This window comes from Eretmochelys imbricata, chromosome 2 (genome assembly GCF_965152235.1).
Source record: "Eretmochelys imbricata isolate rEreImb1 chromosome 2, rEreImb1.hap1, whole genome shotgun sequence".
Taxonomy (NCBI): Eukaryota; Metazoa; Chordata; order Testudines; family Cheloniidae; genus Eretmochelys; species Eretmochelys imbricata.
The window spans coordinates 41,178,211-41,196,145 of NC_135573.1; the positions used below are offsets into that span (position 1 = coordinate 41,178,211).

The 17,935-nt window shown below is 41.9% G+C and overlaps 1 protein-coding gene across 1 annotated transcript in view; it reads right to left on the reverse strand.

The window, feature by feature from the left end:
- MTDH (metadherin) overlaps nt 1-17,935 on the reverse strand; it is a 52,123-nt gene that overhangs the window by 15,940 nt on the left and 18,248 nt on the right. The window contains exons 3-8 of the mRNA XM_077809958.1: nt 12,533-12,617; nt 11,726-11,905; nt 10,131-10,199; nt 7,209-7,460; nt 4,681-4,767; nt 1,227-1,325 (exon numbers count right to left, since the gene is read on the reverse strand). Of these exons, the coding sequence (XP_077666084.1) occupies nt 1,227-1,325; nt 4,681-4,767; nt 7,209-7,460; nt 10,131-10,199; nt 11,726-11,905; nt 12,533-12,617 (772 nt within the window). The remainder of the gene's footprint in view (nt 1-1,226; nt 1,326-4,680; nt 4,768-7,208; nt 7,461-10,130; nt 10,200-11,725; nt 11,906-12,532; nt 12,618-17,935) is intronic.

The window sequence follows — 17,935 nt, forward strand, 5'->3', positions numbered from 1 at the left end:
TAAACTATGTAAGCATAAACATTCTCAGAGGCTCAGCGTGCTCAGGAATTTGAACAATACCCTTTATAATACAGACAAGTGATTGACCCTAAGATGATTCTAAGAGCTATAAGAAATAAGTTTGTATTATTAAAATCGGATGAAAAAAAGACTGATTGCTGGACCAGTTGTGTCAAATTGGTTATACAGAATCTACACTATTTTCCATATATTATTTCCTTGCTGCTCTTAAAGATACTATCTTTCTACAAGTAATTTAGTAATTGTTTAATAAATAATACAGTAGTATAGTTGACAGGATAAAACTTACTAGCCAGTAACATTATAGGTACTGTTTCCTAGACTAATCAGCCAATGGATATGCACTAGATTGATATGGAAAGTTATCTGCTTGGATTTGACCCTGGAAATAAACATGCATAAATATTACGCAGCTTAATGTGAAAAAAATCTGAAGCTAGACAGTAAGCTTTCTTTACTAGTATTAATAGTAGGGACTAAGATTTAAATCTGCAGTTATATTAATATTTTATACTCTTCACATTTGGAAAGACTTATCTGTGTTGAGGAACTACAAAATCATATTTCAAATTTACAAGAAAAATTCGAGAGTTGATGATGAAACAGCGTTATATACCAGTTCTTAAATGATTTCAGAGGTATTCACTCTGGGGGACATTTATATAGTCAATAATTGTGTGCTTTTACTATTAGATGGTTCACAGAAAACAGGCTGAATTCAAATGTCTTCCAATACTCAATAAAGCATACAGTGTGCTATGACCAATACGTAAACTGAGCTCAGAGGCTTGTTATGTACTCGTGCTGAAGTATGAACCCACTTTATTGGATCCCATAGAAGTATCTCTGTAATATCAAGCCAGTACAGTTCACTATGGGATTCAATTACTTAAAACTATTGCTAGTAAAAACCAGATACAGTTTTCTTCCATATCTGATACATATAAATTTCCTTAACCAAGTGTTTTAGTTTAAAAATAACTATTTGAGGACTATTTTATATTTACATATCATTAAAACTATGAATTTCAGCTGTAAGTTTCCCCGATATCTGTGCCTTAAATTTACATTTAATATTACAGAAATGAAAGATATAAAGCAAAAGCATCAGAATATAAAACCAGAAGCCAGTTGATGTAAATGTTCAGGCTGTGGCTGAAAAAAAGCAGAGAATTTTAAATCACAAGAATTTTAGAGGAACATACTTAACCCAGACCATTCATCATCAACATGGGGCTGACTGCGGCTTAAATCCCACTGAAAATCAGAAGTACCAGGCTGAGTAACTGGTTCATTGCTGGATCCTGAAAGAGAGCAGAAGGAATACACTTATGAAAACTTTGAAATTTTTGTTAGCTTATAAACTTAGGTCTGTGGTGCTGAATTCTCTTATTTAAAAATAAGAGGAAGTAACAAGGTGAGGTAAGGAGAATCCAGCAAACAAAAGAAAACTTTTATCAGAGAATTCTGAGTGAGCAGGAAATCTGCTCTCTCTCCTCCTCCTGTGCATATTTTAAGTCAGAAGGAGCAAGAGCAATTATCAGGATTTCAAAACTCATTAGATTCACTATAACATTTCTTGCAATTTGAAGTTCTGCATTCAGAAGGACAGACATAAAAAGTCTTCTGGAAGTTCTCTCTATGCAGCAATCTGGCCTGCTAGTCCAGCAGAAACATACTGAACTATGGTACCAAATTTAATCTCTTTTTCAAGCCAAGAGAGGGGAACACTGCAGAGTGCACACAACATTCAGTCACAGAGTGCCTCTAAAATGAGGCATATTCAGAGGGAAGAACAGGAACTTAGAGATCCCAGTAAAAGGAGGGGGAAAAAAAAAAAAGTAAAATAAAAGGATAGAAATACTGAAACAAAAAGACACAAAATGAAGGGGTCACAGGCTATGGGGAAAGAGATAAACACTGACTACACAACATTCCACTGAACCTTGTTTATTGTTGATTATGTATTGAGGGTATAACAATCAGATTCTTATGAAATTCTGCAATTCTGCTTTTCTGAAGATATTTATAGCAGTGGTTCTCAAACTGGGGTCCACGGAGGGTACCCCAAGGGATCTGAGAGTCATGTCCAGGGCCGCTGGCCCCACTGATCAACTCCTCCCCCACCCTCCCAGCACCTCCTGTACACTGTTCCGTGGCTTTCCGGAGGCACTTGGAGAGAAGGGGAGGAGTGGGGATGGGCCACGCTTGGGGGAGGGGCTCCTGGATCTTAACTCTACTAGTTCTTAAGGTTTAAAGGTTTCACCATTGATTGCAATGTAGCAGGACAGAGTAAGAGCAATCATCACTGCTGGCTGTTATATGCAATACCCTGCTGAGTACAGATGCTGTCCCCCAAGTGTTACAGTCAGCTGTCTTGATTGTGCAGGAGGCAAAGTTCCCAAGATAAATCAATACTGGTGGAGCATTGAAAGAATGCTAGCAAAGTTTTCCAGCACCCAGAAGAGACAGTAGGTGGCAGTGCTCTGACGGGTCTGAGAAATCTATGAATCCTTTTAATCATTTCATTCCTTCATGGTCCACTAGGATAAAAGGATTGCCTGAACTTCTCTCAACGTGTTCAAAAAACTTTGCAGCTACATCAAATCTCATGCTTCAGGGCTTCAGCCAATTGTCTGCAGAGATTGGGAAGGAATTTTTTCCTGATGCACAACTGGCTGGGTTTATTCTGCTCTGGTTCTCCCCCCACATCTTTCTCTAAAGCAGAGATTGGCCAGAATGGGGGATGACACACCAGATTGGGGAGATCAGTGCTTTGAGGTGGTACAGAGAATCTTGTTCATTAGATGCCTGACTGATATGTCTTGCTCACACAATCAGGGTCAAACTGATTCATTTCGGACCCAAAAATCTGGCAATTTCTCCCCAAGTGAGATTGGCAGGGACCTGGAGGGGCTTTACGGCTTCCTCTACAGCATGGAACATTGATCACCTTCTAATCTCATGTAATTAATTTCCTACCATAGCTGGGACTTTAGGAGAGATTTAAATCCCCGTACTGTTGCAATGCCTAATCTCTGTCTGTGGCACACAACAGTTTAGTCTACTGAGAATGGATGTTTTAGTCCAACTACACTCACTGGGCTCAATATAGGAGTATTTGTGGGAAATTTAATATTTCGTGACGTCAGACTAGATCTAAAGGTACTTTCTGGCCTTAAATTCTATGAAATTAGATAGTGGAGCACCTAACTCAGGTGTTGGAGTGCCAAAATACTAGGTGTAAAGAATACGGTGAAGAAGCACTGAGGCACACACAATACTGCCAGATAAGAGACATATCTAGGTGTAAACACACCAAAGTACAGCAGAACCCCATTTATCCGATTTAATTGAAACCAAGGCTAGAATCAAAAATTCAGATAATCCAGAGAATGCGAGGCTGCAGCACCGTCTACCAGCCGTGGGAAAGATCACCCACTTCTGGACCTGTGTGCACTGGTTGTTCAGTTAATACGAAGAGCCATATAATGGAGGTCAGACAATCAGTGGAATAGTGGGGGGGAGGGAGGGGGAGTGCCACAGAAAAGGCAGAAACACTAGAAAAAAAGAAACAGCTGAGATGCATCACAGAACTTGCACAAACACTTAATGCAACGGCTTCACAAAAAGTTTAGGTAAATATGTCAAACTGACTGGAGGAATGGGTAAATAAATATGCAACAAAGGAACTCAGAACTGGAATGAGAAAAGTGCAGTCTCCAACATGTCGCTTCTGCTTTGCTGACAGTAGTCTTCTAGGAGCTGATGCAGTGTTTAGAAAGCAGTATTTATACTTGGCAGAGGTAGCATACAAGAGTTATTAGGAGGTCTAGCTTGTAATCCTCTCTGCTACTGCACCTTTCAACGGTAGAAAATACCTTAAGAGTTAAGGGAGATATTCCAGTCTCACACTAAGGAGCTAAGACATAGGATTTACAATCCTACATATATGGCATCTTTAGGGAATTATGTTTATGCTCTATCAGAAGTCTGAAATTTACATCTGCAGCAATGGCCAAGTGTTCCTAAACACAGATTGTCGCCTCAGTGTCTTTTCCAGATCCTTCCTGATCTGCTTATCATTCATCAGAAACAATCTCATATTTAGTCTAGCTTTGGGGTTTTTATTTATCATTTTGGAGAATGCGGTATTTATTCTAATTGCATAACACTTACATGTATAATACATAAAAACCAATTCTATGCTTAAAGATGTGGCAAGTTTTCTCTACAATTTAGGCTTAGTCTACACTAGCAATTTACATCAGTATAACTACGTTGCTCAGGGATGAGGAAAATCCACACCCCCTGAGCAACACAGTAATACTGACCTAACTCTCGACGTAGACAGTGCTATGTTGATGGGAGGGTTTCTCCTGTTGACATAGTTTCTGCGTCTTGGGGAGGCGGATTATCTGTGCCGATGAGAGAAGCCCTCCCATTGGCATACGTAGTGCCTTCATTGAAGCACTATAGCAGCGCAACTGCAGCCGTACTGCTGCAGCCTTTTAAGTGTAGACAAGCCCTCAGTCTTGAGAGCCACAAACTATAACCATTTCTGAAGAATGATTATTGCCAAAAAAAGGGTGTCTAATTTAAGTATAGTTACATGCTCTATTTCCACTTGTAGAAAAAGCTTTGAAAAGCTTAACATACCAGAAATTGCAGGATTTAGTCCTAAGGAAGTGAAAGAAGCAGAATTTTGTTCAGAGGCCTTGATCCTTCCATCTACATTCCAGGCAGCTGAAAAAAAAAAAATGAAGAGCTTGATAACGTCACACTTTATTTTGCCATGTTGAAGGCATCTAAAATCAGTTGTCTAAAGCTGTAGGAATAGGGTCAAAAAAATCAGAAGAAATTCCAACCACAAGACAAAGTCCCATCCTAGTAAGATATTACCTGTGGCTTTACGTTTACTCTTGCTTACTGAGTACTATAAGACTAAGTGGGGGAGACAATATTTTTTAATTGAACCCGCTTCTGCTGGTGAAAGACAAGCTTTCAAGCTACACAATGCTCCTCTTCAGGCCTGGGGAAGGTACTCAGGGCAGGTCTATGCTTAAAATGCCTCAGTGGCTCAGCTTCTCCCATCAGCGTACTTAATCCACCTCTGCGAGACACCAGCAACATAGTTATACTGATTTAAGTTTCGCCATGGCCTCCAGGTCACAGGTAAATACAAGGTGGAAAAGATTGTTTAGCATGATAACATATTCTAAGGCAGTGGTTCTCAACCAGGGGTCCGGGGCCTCTTAGGGAGCTGCAAGCAGGTTTCAGGGGGTCAGCCAAGGATGGCAGGCATTAGAATTGCTAGGGCCCAGGGCAGAAAGCCAAAGCACTGCCACACAGGACTGCAGCCCAGGGTCCCGAGCCTCGCCAACTGGGTCTGAAGCCGAAGCCTAAGCAACAGCTTTGTGGTGCTCCCTGTGGCATGGGGCCCTGGGTAATTGCCAGGCTGCTATCCCTTAATGCCAGCCCTGGCTTTTATATGCAGAAAAAGAGGAGTTGTGGCACAGCTGGGCCGTGGAGTTTTTACTAGCATGTTGGGGGGAGCCTCAGAAAGAAAATGGTTGAGAACCTCTGTTGTAAGGAACAATTGAAGGTGAAATGGCCCGTTAATTCCTCTGCAATCATAGAACAAAAGCAGGGAGAGTTAGGGGTTACAGATAGTTGTAATAATCCAGTGTCTTTATTGAGACCATGTTTTTAATGTCCAGCAAAATTATGAATTTAAGCTCCCAGGTTCATCTTCCGAAGGGCAGATATACACTTAAAATGCTGTATTAGAAGCTCTTCCATCAACATAGTGCTCGCTACGCAGGGGGTTAGGTCAGTATAACTATGTCACTTATCCACCCCCAAGCGACAGTTATACCAATGTAAGTCTGTAGTATACACCTGGCCAAAGTTGTTGTGCAGGTTTCCTTTGAGGACAAGGTCTGAGATGTCAGATATGGAGTGATCGTTTTATGAAAAGTGTTAGTCTACAGTGACGAGATGTTTGTGTCCTATTTTTCTGTATGAGTTCATTTGAGAGCTTAGTGATTGTCTGGTTTCACCCACATAGTTGTTACTGGGGCATTTAATGCACTGGATGAGGTACACCACATGTGATAGGCATGTGTAGGACCCATAGATCTTGAAAGATGTTGTGTTGGGAGGTGTTAATCATCGTAGCAGTGGAAATATGTCTGCAGGTTTTGCATCTGTTATGGCAGAGTCTGGTGCTGTTTTGTGTTGGCAGGGTCTGTTCTGTGGGGATTCTGATTATGAGTTTGGCAAGGATACGGGGGTTGTTTGAACACCAGAAAGGGGGGCTTAGGAAAGCTCTCTCTTTCAGGATGTTGTCCTCACTGAGTTTGGGTTGCAACTGTTTAACTATACCCTATATAGGTTCCAGTGTAGGGTGGTAGGTGACAATTAGAGGCATGGGGTGTTTCTGTATTGAAGCATTATCTCACAGTCAATGCTGAGGCCCTAAACTTGCACCTCGCTCCGTCAGCTTGCAATATCCAGCCAATTTTGAGAGGCTTGGTCCCCCGGGCCTTCCAAATTTAGACTTTTCTAATAAATGCTTTTGCCATAGAGTTGCGCACTGGTGCTGAATTACCTACAGTGTTTATTTCTTAGAAAAAAGTCTTCAATATTTACCTCAAATATAAGCCTCAACAAATCCCAATAAAGACAAACATTTAATGACCATTAGTAAACAAATGTTTACATAACTGAAATTGGAATTTCTTTGTGATCAAGTTGAAAATGCCTTGGATTCGGAATTCATTAGACACCGCTTTAAAAAATATGAATGGCTAAAAAATAAAAAAAAAAAAAAATATCCACAAGGCTCTCAACCAAGTACTTTTACATTTTTACACTACAGATTTTTAGTTCTACTTTGGGGTAGGGTAGGCAGTTTTCTACATGACTGTAGGGAAAAACACATTTCCCCATAATTAACAACCTGTAACAAATTAAATTTGTTACAAATATAAAATATAGCAGTTCAAAGCAGCTGAACTAGATTATTTTCCTAAAATACCAGGACTCAATCAACATTAACCATGAAAATAACTGTATACTAAACAACAACAAGATTAAAAACATAATTGTGATTTTGTAAGAATCCTAACATTGTTTTACCTTTACTAAAAGGTGCAAGAATGCTCGCATGGAGCAATACTTACCAATGGTAGGGAACAAACTACGCTCTCCCCAGGACCTGCTCACAAGGGATACACTCCAATCTTTTCCATTTCCACTAGCATCTCCAGTGTCCTGACCCCAAGCAGATGTCTCAGTCTTCCTCTTCCCTGCTGTAGTTGATGGAACAGATGTCCATTTCTCCTCACCTGCACTGATCTCTGAGGAGATTTTTCCAGACTTCTCATTCCAATTTCCTCCATTTACAGTAGGGCTTTCATTCAACCCTGAAGAAACTTAAAAAATAAAAACATGATAAAAAAGTAACCGGATGAAGAGTTAAAATATTACTTGAAAATAAAAAAATCAAGTTCATTATTGAATTTTGGTCAGGAACAACTAAATATTAGATACCAGAATCATATGTAGTTGCAAGACTGTTTTAACACAAGTTATGAATTGTTACAATAAATCTCTTAGCCTCTAAAAGAGGTGAACTTGTTAAGGCTGAAATGTCTAAAGTTAGATCTACAGAACCACTCATGTTTCAAATGTTAACACTTCTATCATGTGTCCCTCACCTCTGCCTTTATGCTCCACTCCTGTGAAGAAAAACTGTTTTAACACTCTGCCTTTCTCCTGTAATGTTAGAGGACAGGATTCTATTTTTTTGCCCTTTTTTCCCCTCCCCCATTCATGGTTAGCGGGCCTCCAGTATATCCTTTTTTGCTCCATGCCCTTCTTTTGCTCCACTTTCTTCCTAGCGGCGGTGGCTAAACACTGCTCTCTCCAAAGTCAGTCAATATCATTCTTTCAGGCAGCTTTTGGGGGACAAGAGACAGCAGTGCATAGTTCTCCTAACAGGCCTAGGTGTAGAACTCTGATCCCAATATAGCAGCGTGTTGTGATATTTACATATTGCAATAAGCAAAAATGGCACTTTACAACAAAGTATGCTAAACAAATGAGAATCCTGGGTATTAAGCGTTTAGATTCTAGCAAGGTTAGTAGCAAATCTATGAACCGGCCCAATTCTTGAGTATTTAAATACTCTTGCATGCTCATAAGAATGAAACCAGTAAAGCAGAACATCCTAACCTGTACGTATACAACTGAAAAGGAACTATATTCTGGATATAGTTTGTCAGAGACACAGCTCTTGTCTGACAGCAGAAAAATGAACTTTTTAAACAATGCTGCAACACTGTTTGGGATGAAAAGAACACAAAGAAATGAGAGGAGGGAGTACTGATGTCAGGAACCACCGCAGGAGCCAGGAGGGACATAAAGAAGAGAGCCAAAATAGGACATTGAGGCAGCTTCTCTACATGGGACATGGAAGAGGGGCAGCTACTCTGTCTCTCGGTCCTCTGGTTCTGATGAGTAGTGCCCCTTCACTCTCATAGCTGGAGAAACAGGAGGCAACATCAGAAGGCTGTGCCTCCCTTTCTGTACTCTTCTCTCCCTTAAAGGGCTGCTACTTCCTGCCCACTATTTCTTCTCCCTCATGCATTAAAAAAGGGGACCTCTAGCCCTGTCAAGAGCTGTGTCTCTGACAAAAAAACAAACATGTCATCTCCCTTGCCCCTTCCACCAGGGATGCAGCAATTGAGAGAGCTGTGAGAAGCCCCTTCTGGCAGTTCAGAGCTAGGATGGGATGGAGGAAGGTTTCCATTTTATTCAGCAAGTAAGCTGAGTGAAAAAATCCCATATGAAGCGTCGGGAGCTTTCCAAATTGAAAAGGGCAAATAAGTATTGGCCTCATCAAATCTGAAAACTTAGGGACAAATATTTCATGTTCTTCCCCTTAAACTTTGTTTTCTTCCCTGTCTAGTACAGCATAAAAATATCCACAGTCTAATACCCTAGCCCTGAAGATGACCACAGTCACTACTGCAACAGGCTGCCCTTCTGGAAAGCTATGGGTGCCAAGAAGGTGGACAGTAATGCATATAGTACAAGAACCTTAATCAAATAATCTCCTTATCCCATATATATCTTCTTCTCTAGCAGTGCTGCACAGCAGCAGCAGCAGCTTGCTTGTGAAGCAAAGCTCTGAAGGATTGACAGCAACAGAACTGCTTTCTGCTGGATGACATCTCTTATAATTCAACATAATGTTGACCTGCCAGACTGCATGGACTATATGTGGTCACAGTTACATCCTCCAGCTAGCTTCACATTCTCCTGTAAATGTAGTCAGTTATACTACAGACTTAAATAGTTACCATCTGGATTAGATAATGCCAAACAGTTTCCCAAATGTTCTTCGATCAGCTTCTCTTACCAGAAAGACTAACTATATAAAATCTTATGTTTGAGTGTTTAGGCTTAATTTGAGCCTAATTTTCAGAGAGTTGGGCTAAAATTATAGTAATTCCATGCACCAACAGGTATTTGCATGTGCAAAATCTACATATGCCCACTATTGTGGTATTTAGGTGCCAAATGACCTATTTGTGCCAAACTGCATATCAGATTTCCTTAGAATCAGGACCGGTGTCTCTAACTCAAAGCAAATATGTTGAGGCTTATATTTTATTTATTTACTTTAGGAAACTTGTTAACTCATTAACTTGAGAAAGTGAACACTGTTAAGGCTGCTCTGGACAGTCCCCAAATATTGTTCCAAGACACGCATGTTTGTGGTTTACTCAGTAGTAATTTTTATACCAGGTATAAACAGCGTAAAAATTCTAGGAACAGTACGGCAATATTATTAGAGTAACTAGGGGTAAAGAGTCTGTATAGCCAATGTACTGTTATTGAGAAATAACTGTACAATGATTATGCAAATCAGACACCCACAACTGAAGAGCAAGCAATTGCATAACTGAGAAAAAAGTTCTAAATCATGAACTGCACAGCATCCTGCACTCTGACCAGTTGGAGTTCTAGTTCTGTATTAGGAAACTATTACTCAAAATTAACAAGTTAGCATGCACACTAGTCATAAATCCTTTTACCTTGCTGAATTGTTGAATCTCCCTTTGCAGATTTAGAGCTGCTAACTTGAACATTCAGAATTGTATCACCTGATTAAAGAGAAAGTCTTTACAAACCATTGTACATCTCATTACATGCATCTATAGTAAGTATTCATTACCAAGGGTCAAATTTTACTTCAGAGGATCAGCACTTTAACGATCATTAACAGGCAAAAAATATTTACATCCTAAACCGAAGGAGAAATTTGCAAATACAGCAAATTTTCAGACACTATATTAAAACCAAAAATACGGGCATTTGATTTATAGCCAGTTTAGATACCTCAATTTAAATCAAGGAACCCTAATTGGCTTTTAATTCAGTTTAAGAAAGAGTTAATTTGAAAGGAGCCCAGCTATTTTTCCAGTGCTCATGAGCACCATGACCAGATGGAAGAGGTCATTTCATTGCAAACACCTCTCCTAGCCTCTTCTAGATATTACTACAAAAGGAAACCGCTGTTTCTACCTCTTACCTAACCCAGGCAGCTCTGTAGATGCAGCTGAACTCCTTTCAAATTAACCTGGTGCAAGGTGACATCTGAGAACTGATGGTGCACAACACACTGCCATGGTCCCTGCTCAGATTAATGACTACTGTAATCTATGTCCATAAAGATCACAATACAGTTACAGTCAACATTTCTTGAAGTTGCTTGGTTGCCTTACTTCCTACATGCCTGCAGTGACAAAGGGAAAACAACTGACATAGTACTCAAGGGCAATGACAGTGCATTCAGTCAGGACAGAAACAAGCTCTGACCAAAGAAGAAAAGGATCTGAGGCATCAACGATTTAAGGAGTCGAAGTCAGAATGTGAATGTAATGTAGCAAAGCACTAGAGAGCAGCTAGGCTCAAGCTTTCTGCTGCTATGGCACAACACTTGATGCATTGTTTTGTTTAATTAGGCACTCAGGTGCATCAACAGGTACCAGACTGCCTAGAGGAAATCTGTTATCTAGTCGTCTAACAAAATGGTGTGTTTCTGCTCTTCTTGTGGGGCTGGGGAAACTGATGAAGCTGTGGTACCATCAGTTATACAAACAATGCCCAAAGTGGAACTGGTATGGTGGTGGAAGGGGGGGGGGGGGGGGGGAAGGAGTTTGTTTCAGTTTAATAGGAAACTGACTGACCAGGAAGGGAAAGGAAGGGTGAGAAGAGGTTTGCTATAAAACCATTGGGATCTGTCAAAAATAAAAAAAAACCAAAACAAAAAAACAAAACAAAACAGGGATGATCTGTGAAACAAGAAAAATCTTCCCCAACACAGTCAGAAAAGAACATGGATAGTGGTGGGAAGGTACCTGACTGAGGGACGCTTCATAGGTTCCAAGAGGCACAAGGCTTTACAGTTCTCACCTGCTCCAGCTGAAAGCATGGACCCAAGTATCTTCTGTTAAATGCTGTTCTTTTAGCTTTTTTCCTCCACCCTTGATTCCTTAAATCCACACAAAGTATTACAACTTCCAGTTCCAATATCCTTTACATAGATATATCCTCCTCCTATTATAATGCATTTCTAAAGTGAACACTGTTTACTTTTCAAGTGTTCTTTCTTTCTACAACATCATACCTTTATTTTTTCTGGGACCAAGTGGAAAAGATGGTGCAGGTATTAGTTGTTCAGTGGCTACTGTAACTGCATTTTCCATCCCAGGGAGATTTGGTTCTATTGGACCAGCATCAGTCAGTACCTTGTCACGCTTACGCTGCTGCCTTTTCTCACGGTTACTGATTTTAGTTTCCCAAGCTCCTAAAATATTCCCATAAATAAAAATGGCATTAAGTGAGTAATACAATGGTAAAAGAATAACCCAACTAAAATGTAACTAGGAACCAAGTTTAATTTTTTAAGAGTTAGTAAAAGGATAGATTGAAACCAATAGGTAAAGGTGAGAACAAGGGTAGAGTGACTGAACTTTACATGTAAGAGTTTAAACGGCATGCTTGAAGAGTCAGTATGTCCTTTTTCCGGATGCGAAAATAGTAGTATTTTGTTTTTACAACCACTCAACCATATGAGCCACAACACTTCAGGTAGAATAAAAATGTAGGTTGATTGCCTCAGATGAACAATTTTAGTATTTGTCAACCCTTATAATCCAACATTCACAGATCAAATTGCCAAACTCCAGTTCTGAAGCTACTTTTCTTAACTTTTCTGTTCCAGAAATCCTGGATTTTCAAATATTCAGCATGCAAACACTGTTAATCTAAGAACATTTCACCAGGTAGTAACCACTACATGACCACATATCCGATTTAAGATTATGACATCAACTAATTAATTTTGTTATGATATATTTAAGCAAGTAAATCTTAGATAGCATGTGAGACATTTTAGCCTAGTGCATTGCCTTATCAATGATGTTCTTAGTACCTTCATCTGCTTCTTTTCCATCAAGACGTGACAGGTCCTGAACTGTTTTAGCATCTCCCTTTGATTTCTTTTTATTCTTTTTTGACTAAAATAAAAAAGCAATAATTCAGCCTTATGTTAAAGAAACTAAATGTTTCTATTACAGGTATTAAGAAAATATTGTTATAAATTGTAAGAATTAAAAGATATTTACAGATTAGAAATGGAAAATCTACTTTGCAAGATTAACCTATTGGTTAGTTCCAAAGTAGTGGCTTTTAGGAAACATTTCTTCTGTATGAAGGGGGAGGGGGGGACGTTTTTTTTGCTCTATTTTTTAATATTTAAATAGAGCAAAAAATCCCCAAACCATTGCTGACAAAATCTGTGAATGACAGACTGGAGGAATGGCAAGTGAGGATAGGCCAGTCATACAGAGCAATCTGGACTGCTTGATAGGCTGGACCCATTAAAACAAAATGCATTTTAATACAGTTAAATGCAAAGTTTTACACCTAGAAACAAGGACTGCAGGCCATACCTACAAAATGGGGGGCTGTATCCTGGAACACAATGATTTAGGGGTCACAGAGCATAAGCAACTCAAAATGGGCTCCCAGTGCAACACGGTGACCAAAAGGTCTAACACATTCCTCAGATAAACACACAAGGAAATAGTAAGCAGAAGCAGAAAAGTGATTTTACTTCTGTATATGGCATTAGTGAGTCAGATACTGGAATACAGCGTGCAGGTCTTCTGTCCACATTTTAAAAAAGATGTTGAAAAATTGGACAATGCAGGAAGGAAGCACAAAAACGATTCAAGGGCTGGAGAAAATGCTTTACAGTGAGAGACTTAAAGAGCACAGTGATTAGTTGGTCAAAAGAAGACAGAGGTCATTTGATTACGTCTAAGTACCTTCACTGGGAGAAAATGACAAGTACTAAAGGGCTCTGTAATCACATAGAGAAACACATAACAGGAACCAACTGCTGGAAGCTGAAGCCAGACAAATTCAAATTAGAAAGCAGTCACAATTTTTTTAAACACTTACTCCTGGGGTCATTCTGCAAAATAAAAATTCTGCACACAATATTTTAAAATTCTGCAAATTTTATTTTTCAAAACACTACATAATCACACCAGTTTCAATTACTTTGGGAATTTATTTCAAAATACCTGTCAGCAAGTATGTCTGTAACAATACAGACATACACAAAAATTCCCCCAGGAATAGATTTAAAGAAACCCCTATGACAACCCAGTTCCTGCTTCTCTGCCTCCTCCCCCCACACAGCCCAGCCGGAAGGGCAGACACCCACAACTCCTCCCTCCCAGGGCCCAGCCACTGTGCTCCCCCAGCCAATACACCCAAAACCCCCTTCCCTCCAGAGTCCAGCCATGGGCCTCCCCTTGCCCAGATACACACACACCCCTTCCCCCCCAGAGCCCAGGTATCCAGAGGGAGAAAGAAAACTACATGCAAGCCTGTCTCCTTCCCTCAGGGCATGCTGGGAACTGAAGCTGCCAGGAACGCTCTAGCTCCCTCCCTCTCTCCCTAGCAGTGTCTTCTATGTGCAAGGAAGTTTTTGGAAAATGTAGGGGACAATTTCCTGGTGCAAGTGCTGGAGGAACCAACTAGGGGCAGAGCTCTTCTTGACCTGCTGCTCACAAACCGGGAAGAATTAGTAGGGGAAGCAAAAGTGGATGGGAACCTGGGAGGCAGTGACCATGAGATGGTCGAGTTCAGGATCCTGACACAAGGAAGAAAGGAAAGCAGCAGAATACGGACCCTGGACTTCAGAAAACCAGACTTTGACTCCCTCAGGGAACTGATGGGCAAGATCCCCTGGGAGAACAACATGAGGGGGAAAGGAGTCCAGGAGAGCTGGCTGTATTTTAAAGAATCCTTATTGAGGTTACAGGGACAAGCCATCCCAATGTGTAGAAAAAATAGTAAATATGGCAGGCGACCAGCTTGGCTTAACAGTGAAATCCTTGCTGATCTTAAATACAAAAAAGAAGCTTACAAGAAGTGGAAGATTGGACAAATGACCAGGGATGAGTATAAAAATATTGCTCAGGCATGCAGGAGTGAAATCAGGAAGGCCAACTCACACCTGGAGTTGCAGCTAGCAAGAGATGTTAAGAGTAACAAGAAGGGTTTCTTCAGGTATGTTGGCAACAAGAAGAGAGTCAAGGAAAGTGTGGGCCCCTTACTGAATGAGGGAAGCAACCTAGTGACAAAGGGTGTGGAAAAAACTAATGTATTCAATGCTTTTTTTGCCTCTGTCTTCACGAACAAGGTCAGCTCCCAGACTACTGCACTGGGCAGCACAGCATGGGGAGGAGGTGACCAGCCCTCTGTGGAGAAAGAAGTGGTTTGGGACTATTTAGAAAAGCTGGACGTTCACAAGTCCATGGGGCCGGATGAGCTGCATTGAAGAGTGCTAAAGGAGTTGGCAGATGTGATTGCAGAGCCATTGGCCATTATCTTTGAAAACTCATGGCGATCGGGGGAAGTCCCGGACGACTGGAAAAAGGCTAATGTAGTGCCCATCTTTAAAAAAGGGAAGGAGGAAGATCCTGGGAACTACAGGCCAGTCAGCCTCACCTCAGTCCCTGGAAAAATCATGGAGCAGGTCCTCAAGGAATCAATTCCGAAACACGTAGAGGAGAGGAAAGTGATCAGGAACAGTCAGCATGGATTCACCAAGGGCAAGTCATGCCTGACTAATCTAATTGCCTTCTATGAAGAGATAACTGGTTCTGTGGATGAAGGGAAAACAGTGGACGTGTTTTTCCTTGACTTTAGCAAAGCTTTTGACATGGTCTCCCACAGTATTCTTGCCAGCAAGTTAAAGTAGTATGGGTTGGATGAATGGAATATAAGGTGGATAGAAAGTTGGCTAGATTGTCGGGCTCAACGGGTAGTGATCAATGGCTCCATGTCTACTTGGCAGCTGGTATCAAGTGGAGTGCCCCAAGGGTCGGTCCTGGGGCCGGTTTTGTTCAATATCTTCATAAATGATCTGGAGGATGGTGTGGATTGCACCCTCAGCAAGTTTGTAGATGACACTAACCTGGGAGGAGAGGTAGATACGCTGGAGGGTAGGGATAGGATACTGAAGGACCTAGACAAATCAGAGGATTGGGCCAAAAGAAATCTGATGAGGTTCAACAAGGACAAGTACAGAGTCCTGCACTTAGGACGGAAGAATCTGATGCACCGCTACAGACTAGGGACCGAAGGGCTAGGCAGCAGTTCTGCAGAAAAGGACCTAGGGGTTACAGTGGACAAGAAGCTGGATATGAGTCAACAGTGTGCCCTTGTTGCCAAGAAGGTCAACGGCATTTTGGGATGTACAAGTAGGGGCATTGCCAGCAGATCGAGGGACGTGATCGTTCCCCTCTATTTGACACTGGTGAGGCCTCATCTGGAGTACTGTGTCCAGTTTTGGGCCGCACACTACAAGAAGGATGTGGAAAAATTGGAAAGAGTCCAGCGGAGGGCAACAAAAATGATTAGGGGACTGGAACACATGACTTACGAGGAGAGGCTGAGGGAACTGGGGATGTTTAGTCTGTGGAAGAGAAGAATGAGGGGGGATTTGATAGCTGCTTTCAACTACCTGAAAGGGGGTTCCAAAGAGGATGGCTCTAGACTATTCTCAGTGGTAGAAGAGGACAAGGAGTAATGGTCTCAAGTTGCAGTGGGGGAGATTTAGGTTGGATATTAGGAAAAACTTTTTCACTAGGAGGGTGGTGAAACACTGGAATGCGTTAACTAGGGAGGTGGTAGAATCTCCTTCCTTAGAAGTTTTTAAGGTCAGGCTTGACAAAGCCCTGGCTGGGATGATTTAGTTGGGGATCGGTCCTGCTTTGAGCAGGGGGTTGGACTAGATGACCTCCTGAGATCCCTTCCAACCCTGATATGCTATGATTCTATGATTCAAGCTGGGTTCTGCGGGGTCCAGCGCCCCCTAGTGGTGACCAACAGCACTGCAGTCCATTTCTGTGGGAGAAAGGAAATTCTGCGCACACATTAATTTCTCCAACATTCTGCATTGCACAGTGGCACAGAATTCCCCCAAGAGTAAACACTGTACAAACTACCAAGGCAAACACATTCTTCATCTTTTGTAGTCTTCCAATTGAGACTTTTTGGAACATGCATTAGCTAAATACCTGTGTTGAGCCAGATAATTTAAACTGGATGAAATTTTATGGCCTGCGATATACAAAAGTCAGATTACATCATTGAATGGTCCCTTTTTGCCTCAGACTATATAAATCTATGCAAAGAAACACCTTGAGTTAACTGATGCATTCCACCAGGGAAGCCCTAAACTTCCAGTGTTATCAGAGCAAAGACGTAATGGGTCCAGAAAGTAAATTATATATAGGCTTGGTAGAACTAGATTTTTATTTTTTGTAATTTCAACCATATAGATTTTTTTAATTTTTAATAATTTTTATTTTTACAGTTGTGGAAAATTAAGGAGGGTAGTATTGGGATTAGGACAGCACTGACAGTGGGGCTACAAAGGGCTCTCAGCATGGCTGAGAGGCCCAGGACACCTGGGTGCGAGATGCAAGGGAGGCTGCAGTCCTGGCTGGAGGAGCAGACCCCTAGCCAGGCCTGCAACGAGGATGATGAGCCCCTGGTCACAGAGGAGATCACCTCACTGCTGTACAGTTCCTGCCTGGGGATGGCTCTCTCACTTCTGGCTGAGTGACTGAGTGAGCAGGGCCATGACAGCAGAGCTGCAGAGGGCTCCCTCCAACTGCCCCCACACCTTGGGCCTACAGGGACCAGATGTCACTGGCTCTGTGGACATGCAAGGAGCCCTCTGCAGCCCTTCTGTCATGGCCGCTCCCTCACTCCCATGACAGTGAGGTTGTAGAGGGCTCTCCGCATTGTCACAGGATCAGTGACACCCAATCTCTGCAGAGATAAGGTGCAAGAAAAGCTACAATCCTGGTGGAGCAGAGAAGGGACCCTTTGCACTCCCAGCTGGTGAGAGCAGGGATGTGACAGCAGACATGCAGAAGGCTCTCTATGCTGCCACAGGACCACAAGCACCCAATCCCTGCAGGCACAAGGTGTGGGGAAGGCTCTGGTGTAGCAGAGTGGAGGAAGAAGAGGATGAACCCCCTACCACGGGGAAGGCCACCCTGCTGCTGAATGGCTCTATCCCTGGGCAGGAGCCATTGATCAAAAAGGTGGCCTCCCCACAGCCAGAGGCTGCTCCTCCTCCTCCTGGCAGCCTTGGCCGGGGTCTCTGCTCTGCTAGCACCAGAGCCTTCCCCTCACCTTGGGGTGGCAGGGATCCAATGTCCCTAGCAATACAGGGAACCCTCGGTAGCTCCACTGTCATGGCCCTACTCCCTCACTTCTGTGACTGCAGGGCTCCCTACAT